The 16,952-nt window shown below is 35.1% G+C and overlaps 1 protein-coding gene across 1 annotated transcript in view; it reads right to left on the bottom strand.

The window, feature by feature from the left end:
• MICU3 (mitochondrial calcium uptake family member 3) overlaps window positions 1-16,952 on the bottom strand; it is a 55,781-nt gene continuing 38,829 nt past the window's right edge. Inside the window, exons 9-15 of the mRNA XM_063310469.1 lie at window positions 15,926-16,021; window positions 13,754-13,854; window positions 12,984-13,155; window positions 9,813-9,921; window positions 7,875-8,032; window positions 5,557-5,627; window positions 1-3,715 (exon numbers count right to left, since the gene is read on the bottom strand). Of these exons, the coding sequence (XP_063166539.1) occupies window position 3,715; window positions 5,557-5,627; window positions 7,875-8,032; window positions 9,813-9,921; window positions 12,984-13,155; window positions 13,754-13,854; window positions 15,926-16,021 (708 nt within the window). The 3' untranslated portion in view covers window positions 1-3,714. The remainder of the gene's footprint in view (window positions 3,716-5,556; window positions 5,628-7,874; window positions 8,033-9,812; window positions 9,922-12,983; window positions 13,156-13,753; window positions 13,855-15,925; window positions 16,022-16,952) is intronic.

Genomic DNA, 16,952 nt, shown 5'->3' with positions numbered 1-16,952 from the left:
CCATTTTTACTTCTATCAACAAACATACCTTGCAACAGATCAGATACTATCTACTATCTTTCTATGAGCACTGACATGTCTTAAAAGGTTTCCACCCATTTCCCCAAGTTTATTAAGCATTCTGCCAAGGTGTATAAATTCAGACACTTGCTCTAATATTTGCCATTTATTTCAATTTTTATTGCCTCCATTCTCCACGTGAAATGCAACTACCTTCATCTTTGATACATTAATTTTCACATCTATACCTCTGTGCTACAAATCTGTCATTCTTTGAAAATCATTCAGGTTCCCAGCCAATAACATGGTGTCATTGGCATAAAAATATACACACACATTCACATCTTTAACCAACACACCTCTAACATCAGCGCAAGCATTCCTTATATGTTTATACTAAACAACCAAGGGGACACTATATTTCCTTCTATTATTCACTGCTCAGTATTGAATTGTCCACTAATTCTATTTATTCTCACACATGCTTTACATACATCATATACTGCTATACTCAAATTCAGCAGTCAACCTTTAGCATGTTTCATACTTCAAGCCTATCTACTTCATCATATGCTTTCTCTAAATAATCAAACATACAATGAGCTTATTCTATTCTTATATAAAATAATATAGATAGGAATGATTCTAATGAAAACATATCTGAATTAATGTTGTACTTTGTTCAGTTTTAATAGCAGCCATGTAAAAATGCACATTTTGAAGAAAAATTCAAATGTTTGTTCTGTTATTTATTCACAGTGGTCTTATTTCTAAAAGGATAACAATATCTCCCCTCCATTTGAAATATGGACTAGTATCCAGTTTGTCCTAAATCATATTCAGTATTGTTGTTCCTAAGAGTTGTTACTTTAAGACTGACTCAGTTTTTCTGTTTTCAGTTTATGCATTTTAGGAAATGTTGTTCTGGTTAATTCAGTATGATATGGCAATCTTAGTTATGTATCATCTAATTCCATTGATTTCAATTAACTTAATTCAGAAGAGGTTCCTTGTAAGTAGAAGTGGAAGACACCCTTCTTGTAGATTTTCACTAATTCATCCTTTTCCAGATTTTTCTGTGCAGTCTGAAAAGCTGAACTCTCCCCTATCTTACAAGCCATTTTTAAGAGATAGAGGAGCTGCAGAAGCATTTCCTATTCATGCAGCAAAATGTTTAGACCAAGGTCAATACAAATCTCAGTCCATGAGTACTGTTTCAATTTTAGTGAAATAATGAGATATATATGTAAGATTAAAACTTTTATAATGGCATAGGTAACCCTCTGACTTCTGGCTATGCGTATAAGATAATATATAAATCCAGTGCTACTCTGTTAGATTGGTTCAAATGTTCATAGCATCCTTCAACAACTGGTAGTACAGGAGGTGGCAATGTGATTCAACCTTGCTTATTTATACAATTATTCATTTAATTAGAACCAATATTGATGGAAATGTGGACGTGCTGTGACAGATACTGGTAACCATCTGAACGAATCTTTAGAGCACATATGAAAAGAAAATTGTATTACATTTATCTGTTCAGGAGCTATTAGAAAATTGCAGCTGTTGATTCTTTTAAAGAAAAAAATCATATTTTTAGAGTGTTCAATAATTTTATGCACATGATTTATCATCAGGACAATCCTATTTTGCTATTTGGGAAAACTTTAATATCTCAGTCTTTGATATAGCTGAAGCCCTATTAAATTACTGTGAAAGAGCAGAAATGAGGGAAGAAAATTATTACCATCTCTCTCCATCCCCTTCCAGCTTCAGGGCTGATTTGGGAGGCAAGAAGCTATGGATTTAGTAGATGAACAGACCCTCCCAACTCTCCCCTACCATGCTAACAGCATAAAGAGCAAACTCCAAAAGAAGGGGGGAGTGGGATTCCAGCTTGGATTTCTAACTCAAAGATCAACCTTCAGTCTCATTTAGAGCTGTAACCTAAGTAAGCTGGTGTTATAAATTAATGGAAGCTACATTTATAATCTTTTTGATTATGAAAAGCTTTGAGAGAGAGAGATAACAAAACATAATAGTTTGTGACTGAATATGGCTAAATATTTCTACATGTATTGCATTCCTTTTGCAGCTATAAAAACTATAGATAGATAGCAACAGTTTTAAAGGCTATTTTTTGTTGCACGTCAGTTACCTGAATTCCATTTACTATACCTAAAGTATTTTTTAGCAGATTTATTATCTAAGGAAAACACAAAAGAGGACAGTTTTGGATCTGGAGTGACTTTTGTTCTTGAAAAGGAGATCTTTGGTGATTTCTCATAGTATCACAGTCTGTGGTTTCAGAAGCTCTCACAAGGGTAGCAGCAGGGAGAAGACAGGGTGAGAGATCCATTTTGCAAATAGAGCTCTGCTCACAGTTGTTAGTATCCAAGCTGTTTCATGAACAGCATGGAATAAATAAATAAGGTATACATTTATTTTTTGTAGTATTACGCATAATTATAAAATTTAAAATCAATATGCTTTGATCAACCTACAGTGTTACAGCAAAGTGATAGAGTAAAGCTACTATCATTAGATCAATTAAATTAAAGTACTTAATTTGTTTTAAACTGAATGCCAATAATGAAAAACACCAGGATTGAATAAAAAATATCCAATTTAAATAGTCTATAGGTTTTTCTTTAAAAAAATCTTAGATTCTATCTATAACAAGACCTTAATTAGTTTTAATAATTCATAGTGACAGGCACAGCTTTACAATTTTTATCTACACAATTAGATTTTGTTTAAAAATGAATCTCATTTCATACTTTGAATCCATGTTCCTGTGATAACACCAGATGGAAATATTTCCTCCTGTATAGCTGCAATTATTATGGGCACATTAGTCAGCTTAAGAAACAACCTACAAAAATGGAATGGCATGAGAAAATAAACTACAGTAGATTTTTAAAAAAATATTTCCAAATAAATCTGTATTTTTATAGAATTTTGTGACCATTGTATTTAAAATGAAACAGTCCCATCCTGCTCAAAAAACAACAACTCCTCCCAGGTAAATGTGGTAAAGAATCATTCACAAATCTTGCTACATGTGAAGTGTCTGTCCCTGATACGGGGTTCTGCATAAAGAGTTCTTAGATTGCCCTGCTCTTTCTTCACTGAAAAGTTTTTTAAAGCATTTTCACATGTAACTGCATGCACTTTTATACTTGTTTTAAGGACTTACATCCCAAATTTCTTCACTAGCATAGGTTCAAAGTGACTGAAAGATGATAATGGGGAAAAACCTTAATAAAGTATAATCCTAGTCTGGTGGGAGAAAGTGAAACTGAGTTAAGAAGGGATGGGTTTGCTCTGCAGATGACCAGTCAGAAGCTAATTTTTAAACGTGAAAAAAAGATACAAATGAATCCCTTGCAGGAGATGCAGCAAGTCTGAAAGTATCAGATGAGTCTTACTTTGGATCATACAGGTAGAGAGCTTTAGGAGGTATAGTCTAGGATTGTGAGATACTGTTTCAGCTGAAAAATGTTTAGTGTACTATCTGTTCCTGATTTCTGTAGTTAGTTTGCAAAAGAAAAAAAGCAGCAAACATTAATGCTGATCAAAAGTAGATGTGACTTGGCATTCATCTCAGCATATTTTGATTCAGAAGGTGCTTCCAAAGCTTTCTGAAGTGCTTGCCTGTTAGAGTCATCACGCAAACACAGTAGTTCTTCAACCCATTTGTGGAGTTTTTCTGTAAGGAATCAAAACATAGTTAAAGCTGCACTACATAAAAGCTACTGTATGTACAAATACAATGAAAAATTATGAATTCTAAATAATTCACAAGAAGCTACCATCGTCGTGCAAAATTAAAACAAAAATAGAGTGATTATCTCCCTAAATGTCCAGGATCAGTTAAATTATGTTCTAATCCCTATTATTATTATTTTTTTAATCTTTCCATTTTCACACTCAGTGGAACTCTTCATAGCCAATTTAATACTTATACATTCCTTGTGAGGTCCTACTATTTTAGATGGTTATTTTCTACCACCCAAGAAATATAAAAAGTTTGTTTTGGCCTTATGAAGTAAACACTTTTAACTCCCTGCCTCAATTGCTCAGTCTATTAGTTACTTTTTTAGGAGGTCAACACTGTCACAAGATTTTGCATGATGAAATGTATGAAAATGAATTTAAAAAAACAATGATTGAGAATAAATAAGCTATAATCTTATCACAGAATTACAGGATGTAAGGAACCTCATTTAGGTCAACTCCCTGACCACTGCAGGCATCCATTCTGTATCATCCACAACAGCTGGCCATCCAAATGCTTTAAGCACCTCCAGTGTAGGAATACAAATCTTGTGAGATCTGATATGAAAACCCAGAGATACAGTATTGTGTGATTTGGCTCTGGCCATTCTATTGTGTAGTCTGAAGGTCATTTGGCAGTCTCTAAAGATGTGGCTTGTTGCCAACCTCACCCAATTCAGAACTATGTAGTAGGCATAACATTTCACATGCTTACAATACTGTATTGAAATGTGATAGAAATATTCTACTTCTTTCAGAATTTATTTCCTGGCTGTTCTATGTATAACAGAGTCTTAGAAGAAGGGCATCAACTGAGTCCACTAATCTGAATACTGCATTTCTGCATCTCTCTTTCATTCTGCATTTCCCTTTCATTGGATTTCTTTAAATATCCCTTATTCAAATAAAGTTTTATATCTATTAATTATGCTTTTAAAAAACGCTAAATAAAACAACTCTTCTGGATTAATGCTGTCAAATTCCCTGTACAAATCACAAACCTATATGCAGGTCAAAATTTTCTTTTAGAAAGCTATTGTTTGCTTTCTAGAGAAGCCCCAAAATAGTACATTTTCCAAATTTAGAGTACGAATGAGGGATACAGATTAATCATGATAGTATCTAATGGTTGGTTATATATTTTCTGAACTAAATATATTACATGTTACATACATACAGTATATACAGTATAATTACAAAAAAAGTAGGAAAAAATAGCGATGCTAATTTGTATTGATGTATTAATGCAGGTAGCATTTTCTTGTACTGAATATAAATTAATATAGGCCAATATAAAAAAGATAACATAAGAGTCTCAGATCACGACAATTTATGGGATAATTTGAAGTTTATACCATATTATTTGGAAATTCAAATTTCCTTAGCAAAATTCTTGAGGAAAAGAATAATGAAAAAAATGTTAGTTTCAGAAAAAATGTAACTAAAGAATTTGGTGTTGATGATACAAAGCATTAAAAATTATAACCATAGAAAGGATGCATCTTGTGTTAATCATGCTGGATTCCCAATTTCAGAGAGCATTACAATCACGTAATTATTGTTTATCTTTGGTTTGTTTCTATCAGCATATGGAAGTTGCACAAGTAATACCATTCACATTCCTGGCATGCTTATAAGTTTATAAAGCTGAAGTAATTGGTTCTAATTAATAAAGTTAATTCCAATTGTCAACTGAAAAGTGGATAGTGAACTCTTCCTGTCAGCAATTTTAGTCATACTGTCCAGGAAAACAACAAAACCCCAAAAGCATACCATTGTCTGCTGTTGAGTTCCTTCTTCACACAGGATTTGAAAGTGGTGTATTTTTGTATGTTTTTGTAACCCTAAAAGCAGAAGACAAAGAAGTATGCATGGGAGGATAGCATGCAAAGTCAGTCACAGGTGAGCATTAGGAAGACAGTGTCATGAAAAAAATACTATTTATTAGTTATAGATAAAAAACAGTAAAATTATTTTAGGATCTACTACTCATGCAGCTGTAATGCAGCTATGCATGATATTCCTGTATAAAGAAAAAGGATAGTTGTGGCAAAATGTTTACACTAAACATTTTTTAAAATCTTGATTAAGACGGATGCATTGTGTTTTATGAACAAAGTTATAAAACTGCTATCTTAAGACATGAAAATATTTACTTGCCTACTTTCATGTAATTTAATACTATATTGTTGGGCAATTCATTGATACAACACAAGATGGCAGTAGAACATATTGGACAAAATTAAAGATGTGATCTTCAAAACAATTTATAAAGCAATACATGTGCAAAGGAAACAATCTTTATTCAGAATCATGGAACCATGTGGTGTGTGTGTGTGTGTATTTAGAATAATGCTACAAGCATATTCTAAATTTCCATTAGTTATTAACACAAATACTGTAGCATCTTCACAATATTGTGACAAATTTTCAAAAGTATTTGCAGTACAAGGAATAAAATAAATTTTGTCAACACATTTGAAGGCAATGGGATTTTATCAGTACAAATAGGAGTGTTAACTAAATTAGAGTGATTGATTTTAAGTATGTTAGGCAGGACCTATGTATTCAGAGATAAGTCCCTGCAGAAGAGGATTTCCCTTCCTCTTGCTTGGCTGAATATTGGGGGGCAGTGCTCAACCTGTACTTCATCCTCAATGCTTTTGGGGTGGCATTACTAAATGCCTTTTACTAGTCTGTGTTGCCACCTCTTCTCTGATCTAAGTACTCTGTCTGTCATGTCCCAGTAAAGGCCAAGAGGAGAGGTACCCTATCTTGGCAAAAAAGTAACTGATTCTCATGGATTGGACTAAATAACATCCTTGAATTCGAAGTCCTAAAATGCTATTTATATAGTTAATCCAACCTTTAAGATCTCATAGTTCAGGTTCAGATCATGTTGAAGTATGAAATGTGAAGTATCCTGCTTGATACACTTCCTTGATTCTAATAGTTGGCCTCACCCAAAATAGCTTACATTCTACTTCACTCAACAGCTTTCAAAATGTGGAAAAGTGGAATGTTCTTCAGAGTATAGGAAAGTGGGCCAGGAGAGAGTAGCAGCTAAGATCAGAAAAAAATGACAATGAAATGTGTCTTTTGTTGCTAAAGGGCAATGTGGGGGGGGGGGGGCAAATGGCAAAAGCAAAGGCAGGCCAATGCAAACTGCACTACTTTTGTATCAGCATCATAATGTTGCACACACATACACAAGAAGTGGAGTTTGTGTTCATTCTGCTTTTCTTATTTTAATGAAAGTGGGGAGTCATGTGGATGCCTCCATCAAGGAGAAACCTTGTGGACATGCTGTGGCCAATCTCAAGAGCTACATAGCTTTACACTCCTCCAAAGCCTTTTCCCCCCCTTGGGGAAGAATGCTAGGAACAAGTACAGCAAGTGAATAAGATTCAGAGACCCAATAAAGGGGAAAATCAGATTGAACAACTGATGAGAAACATGGATCAAGGTTTCAGTTGTTTGATTCAAACAGCTGCATAGCCCAATCAATTTGTAAGCCATGTATTTGAATGGTTGCTCATTTCAACTGTTAACCTAAAATCTTTACACTGTAACATTTATTACCGTCTTTTAAATAAATATCAGGTTTTCTGTGGTTTAAAAATCTTTAGAATCCGAGCTAATTTAAACTTGTAAATTAAATAGAAAATTACACAGTACGTTCTGTAGAATTATTTCATAATTCATCTGTGACAAAATTAATTTACATCTATTAATAAATTAATTGCCCTAATGAACTTCCATCAGGACTATATAAAATATTTAATTAATTTTGTAAAAGCATTTTATATGCATCTACTGTATACAAATTGTAATAACAAAATTAAATTTGCTAAATAAAGAACTGAAGATCAACTTGATCAATGGTAAGGCTATTGCTTGTAGTTAGGCCTAGAGAAGAAACAAACATCCAGTCCTCTAAATTAGAGGTTGGATGCAACTACGGCATACATGGATAATAGTTTTAACTTCAACAGCAGGATAGTTTTGAATGGCTGTGGAAAGAGCAATATAGTTTATAAGCTGTTGACATAAAAAACATTTTATGATGAAACAATAATTTATATTCTTACCCTGAATCCTCGATGCAATCTGTCTTTCATAATACCAATAAATTCTTTGTAACTCAGTTGATCATCCTTATCTACATCAAAGATCTTGAAGACTGTGTTCACTAAATGAGGTGAAAGCTTCAAACCAGTAGCCACATAAACTGCACGCTTGAACTCATCTGGGGAAGCAAATTAGTATGCTGAACAAAACTACTTGATGACACATTGATGGCATTACTTGATAAATATACAAAAACTTTAACTTCCATCATACATAAGATGATAATTTTAATCAGAGATCTGGGGAGAAATTAAAATCTTTCCCCCCCGCCCCGACCCTCGGTCCCTAGCTTTTCCTGAAATCTTGTTCCTCTTCTTTTAAAACTACCCAAGGTTCTCTATACTACCAAAGCAATAGACAGTCACAGGGGTTTACATAACAATTGATGAAGAGAGGGAGCAAGACTTAATTCTAAGGGACAGCAATGGAGAAACAGTGCCTCCTGGCCTTTGTTTTCTTTACTCCACTCCACATTATTGGGTACAAGCAAAAGCTTCTCCCAGAATGTACACAATGGGCAGGCCAGGAACTGGACCATATGGTCATGTACAGAGTCAATTTTTCCCAGCTCCTCACTCTTCTGGAGATATAGAGAAACTTCTGTTGTTTTAAAAACTAGAAGCTTTGAATGGAATTGCCCCCCCCCCATTTTCCAACAGAAAACATTACTTTTGTGCCAGATCACTCTAACCCAGCTTCAGCTTATCTCAGCAGCATGCTGGTACTGTAATGGAGGCTTTGTTGTGAGGGCATGTCCTTAATGCAGGTAGTCCTCGACTTATGACCATTTGTTCAACAACCATTCAAAATTACGATGGCACTGAACAAAGGGAGTTACAACCCGTGCCCAAAATTATGGCTGTCGCAACACCCCCACGGTCATGTGATCAAATTTTGAGTGCTTGACAGGCCACCTGCACTTACGACTGTAGGGGCATTGCACCTCCTACCTGCCTATCCCCCCAATCTATGCCCTTTTGGCCCCCTGCCACCCTGTGCTCTGTCACCCCAGCTGGAGTTTGCTGCCATCTTCTTGCTCCCACTGCTGATTAGGCATGCCCAGCCTATTTAGCTGCTGGGTTCTATGAGGCTGGCTTTGTGCTGCAAAGAAGGGGAAAAAATCCAAAAGCAGCCTTTTCCCCCCTTCTTTGCAGCACAAAGCCTGCCCCACCCCTGCCTAGGATTCCAAACAGGGCTGTAAAGGAGACGGTGGGAGAATTGTACTTTTTAGATTTGCAAGATGTCAGACTTACCAGGTCTTACCAGGTAGAACAGACAGGAAACATGACCAGATAAGTTAATTCTACTTTACTGTAAGGCTACATTAACTGAATCTTGCAAGTCTGAAAGTACAATTCTCCTGCCGTCACCTTTACAGCCCAAAAAACTAGGGAGGGTCCCTTCTGAGCCACTTGTCCTGCCCATTATGCAGCTGCGGGCTATGCTGTCTCTTATCTGACAGTTCCCTAGGTGGCATCTCTTGGCCCCGTCTCCCAAGGACTTTCCTACATACCATTACAGTGTGTTCCAAGTCCTTTTGATTAAGCAATGTCATCTATTAGGACCCAGGAAGTGCACCTTCTCTATCGCAGCGCCTGCCCTTTGGAACGAAGTTTCCCCAGAACTCCAGAGATGGTACTCACTCTGCTGTTATTTGCATGAAGACCTGGTTTTTTGTCCAGGCCTTTGGCAAGAGAGTGTGAAGACCCTTCGGTTTGTTCTTGTCCAGTCTTTAATTTTCACCATCTTTTATATTTTTTTACTCGGTATTATTGTATTTTCCTTGTTTTAGTTGTTGTGAGCTGCCCAGAGTTGTTGGGAGTCAGATGGCATACAAATGTGATAAATAAGTAAAAAAATAATAAAAAGCATAAAATCTTGACATTAGACAGTCGTACCTTGTCCTATGGAACGATTCGCAAAATTGTACATTTGCATTGCAATTGCAAAATCTTCTAGATTGTTCAAAAACTGGAAAAATGATCTGAATTCATCAAATGTAATGCCCTGTTAAATAAAGTAATGTTGACATTAGTACCAAAGATGCCAGTTGCTGGAATGCCTTCTTTGCCTTGCAAAAAGCTTGCAGTAAAAATGCAGCAGGCAATTTTAACTCCCTTTACCTATTAGAACACTGTATCACTGCTATGCTAGCTGACAAATCAGCTATTCCTTCTGTAGCACAGTCAGGATTATCTTGTCTTTTTAAAATATATTCTAACATGTTTAATGATATTTATATATTTAAAGCCTTCAAGCAGTAAGAGTATAATTTATAGCAACTTAAGGAAGTTTAATTCCTGTGTATTTAATCCTATCTGTCTTGCTGTTTTCATTCTGTTGCTTGAGAAATAGATTTCAGCTAAACAAGAGAAAGGTTTATTATGCTATCTAATTATTCACTGGACTTGATCAAAGCCAGCAAAGTATGTATTATATATAAATGTCATTTTTAATGCAGCAATAACAAGGGTTTATGACTGGCCATGGTTTATTAAAAATTAGTAATAGTATAAAAAAGGGAATATATAGGATACCCTTCTCTAAAGATTATTTGGAAGAGACACTTTGGTACCATGTAAAGCTCTGAGACTCTTATCCCAGTTTCATACTTCAATTCATTTACCTAACTGCTATACGAGCTATCATTGATAGAGACTTCTCAGAATGCTTTCTGTCTAGCACTATGAATTCAATTCTAAGGCAGGGATTGTCTCCTGGATACGTAATGGCAATTGATGAGCAGTATTAATTAGAAAAGTTTTATATCTGAATCACTGGTCTTTATTTTTTCAGCCTATGTCTTCAGTATCCTATTACGTTCACTGACCCAAATTGCACAAGTTAACAGCAGATGAAACAGAATAAAATAGTATAGTTACAGCTAGATCATTGATGCAATCAAAGCATATCTGGTAATAAAAACCTTATAGCAAAATTTGATTATTTTCATAGAAACTGAATTGTACAAGCCAGATGTTCTACCCTACAATCTGCCAATCGGAATGCATGCTGCTATGACAGAACAGCCAGGCCAGGACAATCCACCACTCTGCTTACCAGTATCCCTTCCTGAATTAGCTGGGCAATCTTGATGGTGACTTCATGTCTGTTTCAAAGTCTATGCTGAGGCTGCCTAATCAGGAGCAGGTAAATGTTCATATACTGTATATCACAGCAACAATTGGCCTTATCCCAGTTAACATTTGGTCCCACATATGAAGCAGGGCATACTGTTCTCTGGATAGAAATATGGGGTTTAAATTATACAGCAATAATATACTGCAAGCAGGCCTATCCAGGGGAATGGAACTCTTCACAATCTGCTCACGTGGCATATCCTGTTTTTTGAGTTATCACTGGTGACATTTTTCTCATTGAGGCAAAGCAAAGACACAGCACTACCAGCCACTTCTCTATTCCCTCTGATTCCTTGGAGGAAGTGGGAAAAACCATTAATGTTCTGTCTCCTTTATTCCTGTAACTAGCACTTACTTATTTACAGTTCATTCATGTTTCATTGATTAATGGTTTGTTCTTAGTACTGTGCTTTAACTTTAACAGAGTCACTTGGTTGAAATGGGTGGCTATAGAAATTAAAAATAAACAGACTTGGTTGCAAGTGAAATATCTATGTAAGAGTAACTAAATATGCCAGCTGTTTTTTCAGTTCAGGCTTTTAGCTGCTACTAACTGCTAAATAATAATAGCTGATTATGTCCTTTTAGCTCACCTAATCAAAAAGTGAAGTATACTGAGAGGTGTAGTATTTGAAAAGAAGTCTAACTGTTTGCAAGTGGTTCAGAAATAGTTAAACCCGATCCTTCTACAAATAAGAATTATGCTTTAAAAAAACCGATGTATGAAGGGGTGACTTTAATACAAACAATGATGAATTCAGCTTCCACTATATTGCTTTATTGCTGAAATATGCTCCTGGCAACACTTTGGTTTCCCGAATTATTGGTTGTCAAGTTATTTATTTATATCGCAACACAAGGTCTTTGAAAACCTCTGTCAGACCCTGAAGAACACTCAACTCAGCACTGGCTTTCTACAAATTATTAAGCATACTAGCAAACAAGATAAAAAAAATTTTTCTCTCTTTGATAAACCTTCTGTTCAGGAAAGAATAAGACCAATAACACTTATTATTATTATATTTTTATCCCACCTTTTTTTATATAACTCATGTCAGCAAACATACCTAATACTCCTGCCTCCTACTTTCCCCACAACAACCCTGTGCGGTAGGTTGGGCTGAGAAAGAGTGACTGGCCCAAAATCACCCAGCCGGCTTTCATGCTTAAGGCGGGACTAGAACTCTCTGTCTCCCTGTTTCCAGGATAGCACCTGAACTGCTACACCAAACTGGCTCTCAACTCTCAGCAAGAGGAATTGCTCAAAAATGTTATTTTTGAAGGATGCATATTGGACTTGATTTTCTAATTTTATAGAACTTGAATTTGGTAATAACATTATCAAATAATTCAGAGTAACAATTGGCTGAAATTGGAGTTCATCCGTAAAAATCTCAAATGTAAAAATAATAAATATATACTATATAGGGAATTATGTAAATTATATATTATTATTGGAATGGCTAGAGTGGGAGAAAACATTATTGCCAATGTGTAATCTAAAGGCACTTCAGTGATGATGTAATGAGCAGAATTTCAGCAAGTGGACTTTTTTCTATCAGCATGTTGAAAGATTCATCTGTAGAATTTTTATACAGGGCACTGGAGTTATTTCATGGGGAAATGGGCAAACATATCCTGGAATCTCATACAATCTTTTAAAGAAGTATTTTAACAGGTTTCCAGGGTGGAATTCCCTTCTCTCCCACATTCCTTTCCTACTATCAGCCAGAGCTGTATGGGGACTAAGCATCTTCAGTCTTGGACTATGAATGAATTGCAGCTTTCATATTTAAGCACAACTATCTGGAAATGAAGTACTTTGGAAAAGTTTACTTTTCCAGTTCATAGTTAACAAGATTGGGATGCTAAAAAGAATATGGCTATGAAAATTCTGCAGATGCCGAGGACTCTTGTTGGAAATCTTACTTGTTCTTCTGGGATACTGCAGCGGACATTTTCCAGATAGCTTGATGTATTTTCCACATTTGTATATCTTAATAGTATATGAGCAAAGTCTTCCTCACTGATGGTGTTCATTCCATTAGAATAGGAAAGGAATTCTATCTCAAGGACTTCAGTTTGGAGGTTGTCCATAAACCTAGTTTATGAAAATACTGATATCAGAGTCTTAAAAATTATGGGGTATGCAGGGGAATAATAGCAGACATCTCTAATGTTAAAATCCTGTTCCAGTATTTGTTAGAATATTTCCTACTATTAATTTAAAAACCAAAGCACTAGCAACAATTTATTCAGCTATGACATTTTTCAAACACCAAACCATCAAAATAAAAGAAAAAGAACATCCTTTAAAAAGTATTTTCCTTTAAACAATGCTTGAAGGATCTGACATTGAAAATATGCTGTAGGAAAACTGGTTGCTTGAATTAACTTGTTCATTCTCATTTTCTCTATGAATAATTAATAAGGTTAATTTCTCTGCTAAAAGCTAAGGCCCAGATTCCTCTTAGCACTGCTATAATCATTTGAATTTTTTTTTTGAGAAATGTCCATTACATAGCACCTTCAATTTTGCTTTTCTGCACTTCATGATAAAATGTCATTTTTTTTGCATTGTAAACAAGTTCATCCAAGTAGTTCTGCTTTTCTTTTTTTCAAGATCAGAAAAATACTTTACAAAAATAAAAGACATAAATGAAAGCATGATACATATTCAAAGTATAAAATAAAGTCACCTGTAAAAATCTTCAAAGTTAAGCTCAGCCTTTCCTTTCTTTCCAAAAAAGTGTATCAGCAATGTAGTATCAGACAGTAAACTGGTAAAGTCATCTGCACGCTTAAAACACATTAGCAGTTGACAGTAAATTCAGTGCATAAGTTTAGAAACAAAAATAAAGAAAATAAAATACTAACAATGCCTTCTACTTAAAAATATCATTAATACAGTCATTCATCAAATACAGTCATTCATATTTTGCAAAACCAGTTAGTAATTAATATATTACTCTTGCTCACAGATTAAACAAATAATCTGTTAATTTCTTCAACAAACATAAAATACTGTTACAATGATATATCAGTGATAGTTAAAAACAGTTTGACATTGGATGAAATGAATTATAGAAATTAAAGAAGACACTGCATATTTTAAAGAATTATGCTAAAAAAACCCATGCATTTTTATCTCTCATTGCTTCTTTAATGTAAAAATAAAATGAAAAATGAATTTGTTGGGGGAAATAAACTTATTAAAGCCTACTTCATATGCTCATTGGATTTGGGTCCTAACAATCAGCTGCGTCTCAGAAAAATCTATACATGCAGAAATGTTAAGAATCCCACTTCTTATGTGGAAAAGCCTCAAGTAGGAATGAAAGGTGGAATTACAAGAAACTGCTTTATAGATTAAAATATAAGTTCACATTTTCTGATTTAAAATTACTTTTTTAATTTTGGAATTAATTTTTACCAGGCATGGATTTTTCATATGTGACTAATTAACTTTCAGTTTCATATGCTATATAGTCCAGATATAGTTATTTCATAGAAACTACTCTAGTTTTTGTTTGTAGAAGTATTCTGCATTATTTCGAGGGGGGTGGCAGAGTAACCTTTTCTCCCCCTTGCTTAATTATCAAAATTTCATCCTCCTGAAAATTGTTTGATATATATAATGCATCTTAAATAATCAAGATGCAGAAGATTACGATTTGAGTTGGCATCTCATCTAGACAAATAAAACTACCACTGTAGTAATAAAGAACTTGCATTTCTGTGACCAGCTTGTCTGAGACCATCAAGGCAACCCCTATGTAAGAAAGAACAGGATCACACTTAGGTGATAATATCATGCAAGACTTGTTGAGTAGCCCATATCCTTTATGAGCTGGTCACTGTAAGGGTTATATTTATGAATTGGACCTGAGTTACTTAGTTTTCCTTTCTCTCTCCCATCTCCTTTTCCTTCTTTGTCATATCGTTTTTGGCACTGTCAAGGCTATGTTAAGAATGTGGATTCATTTATTACTGTTGTTATTTGCTCCAGAAGCTTTTCCAGTGGAAGGGGAAACCTCTTTTCAAATCATTAAAGTAGCTATATTGTTAGCCAGGCTTGCATTGCTTCTCCAGAAGCTGCTCTTGGCTGCTTATATATGTGGAGCAGGTTCCAAAATTTTTGAATTTAACTGGGATAATGCTTTATCGTCAGGTGTTTCATTAAGGTCACCAATTTAGGCCAGTATTCTAGAATCAGGAGCCCTAATGTCATGAGTAAGGATGGGGAGCAGGGGGCTCCCATCCAGACTGTTAAGCGCATGCGTAGCACTGAGGAATTGGGCAGCCATTCAAAGAGACGCAGATTGGGACCGCCTTAACCTTTGGGGTTTATATGTCTGGGTTTTTCCCACGCTTCTTCAGTTTGTTAGGATTCCTGTTATGTACAAGCAATAAAACATTAGAGACCAGTTCCTTGTCTCAGCGTGGTTCCTGGCTGTTAGGACACCTAATACATACAGCTGGAGGTTTTCAGGTCTTCAGGAGGGGGTTTCCAATCCTTCAAATATAAAGTTTAATTCTAGGTATGTGGGAAGGCTATTTATGACTATGGATTTTTAAAAAAATTTAACAAAGTGAATAAACATCCAATATTTCCGGTGATGAAACACAATATTAATTCTGTCATTTTGGAAAATGACATCCCAGAGCTGAAAGGACTGACACTCTGAAACCTGTGACAAGTGCTTAATAAATACAGATACCAAACAAATGCCAAGGGCCAAATAATTTAAAAAAAAAGCCTAAAGCAAGACAAAAATATTTTTAAAGAATATTTACAATGAGGAATCACAATAAAATGGCATAGGAAACAGTGAAGGACATTTATGGACCATACAGAGGTTTTATTATACCTCTGCGAGGTCTGAAAAGAGTGCCTGACTTGTGCTACGTCTCAGAGTGTCCCAATAGCTTCTTGGAACAAGATCCTCTCCAGCTGTTTTGAGCACCTGTAGAATTTTCAACATGCGGAGGTGTTGGGAGAGGGGGAAAAAAAAAACAGTCAGTAAGAACAGTTATATATCATAACATCTTTGGAGTGGTCTGAGAACTGCTTCCTTATTTATCGTATGATTTTACAAGAAAGGCAATTTCAACTTCATAAAAATATATAATCTTTTTACTTGTCCAAAACTATAGTACTATTTATATCAGATTAAAAGAATTTTTAAAATAATCTAGTAAAAATTAAGGACTTTAAATTATATTTATTTAAATAGGAGAGACCTAAACATACACCTCTCTCTTACCCATTTACATATGAAAAATTTAGTCGGGGCCCAGTTTTGGCTGAACGATAAACAGAATTTTCATCAGAAGCCAACATAGCCTCTCAAATAAATAAATACCAGCCCCTGTCCCCAAATGCGTGTGTGTGTGTGTGTGTGTCTATACATACACACACGCACACACACACATCTGAATACTACTATCCAATGTAGCTATTTTTCTTCTGGCAAGAAAGGTATCCTTAATTATATGCAAAGAGATTATGTTACTTTAGGTTTTCTGCAGTGGCATGTTAGATGACAAAGTAAGGCTTACAATGTATGTGTTTAAATACTTTGTCATTCTTCTAAGAGTTACCAAAATAATATTAACTGACATTCTGATTCACAAATATACTTAAGAAGAAACACATTAATTTTGAATGAAATTTCAAGTGAGCAAGCCTAAGAATGTAGATCCAACTTAAAACTAATTCCGCATTAAAACTGTGCTATAATTTTGGATCCAGTTATATACAGGTAGTCCTCAGTTAATGACAGTAATTGGGACCAGAATTTCTGTTGTAAGGGATATGGTCATAAAGCATGACATCATGTGACCGCATCACTTTGCAACGTCAATCCTGGCACTCCCCACTGCTGTTGCTAAACG

The sequence above is a fragment of the Candoia aspera genome, chromosome 8, assembly GCF_035149785.1.
Source record: "Candoia aspera isolate rCanAsp1 chromosome 8, rCanAsp1.hap2, whole genome shotgun sequence".
Lineage (NCBI taxonomy): Eukaryota > Metazoa > Chordata > Lepidosauria > Squamata > Boidae > Candoia > Candoia aspera.
This window is presented reverse-complemented; position numbering and strand designations above follow the sequence as displayed.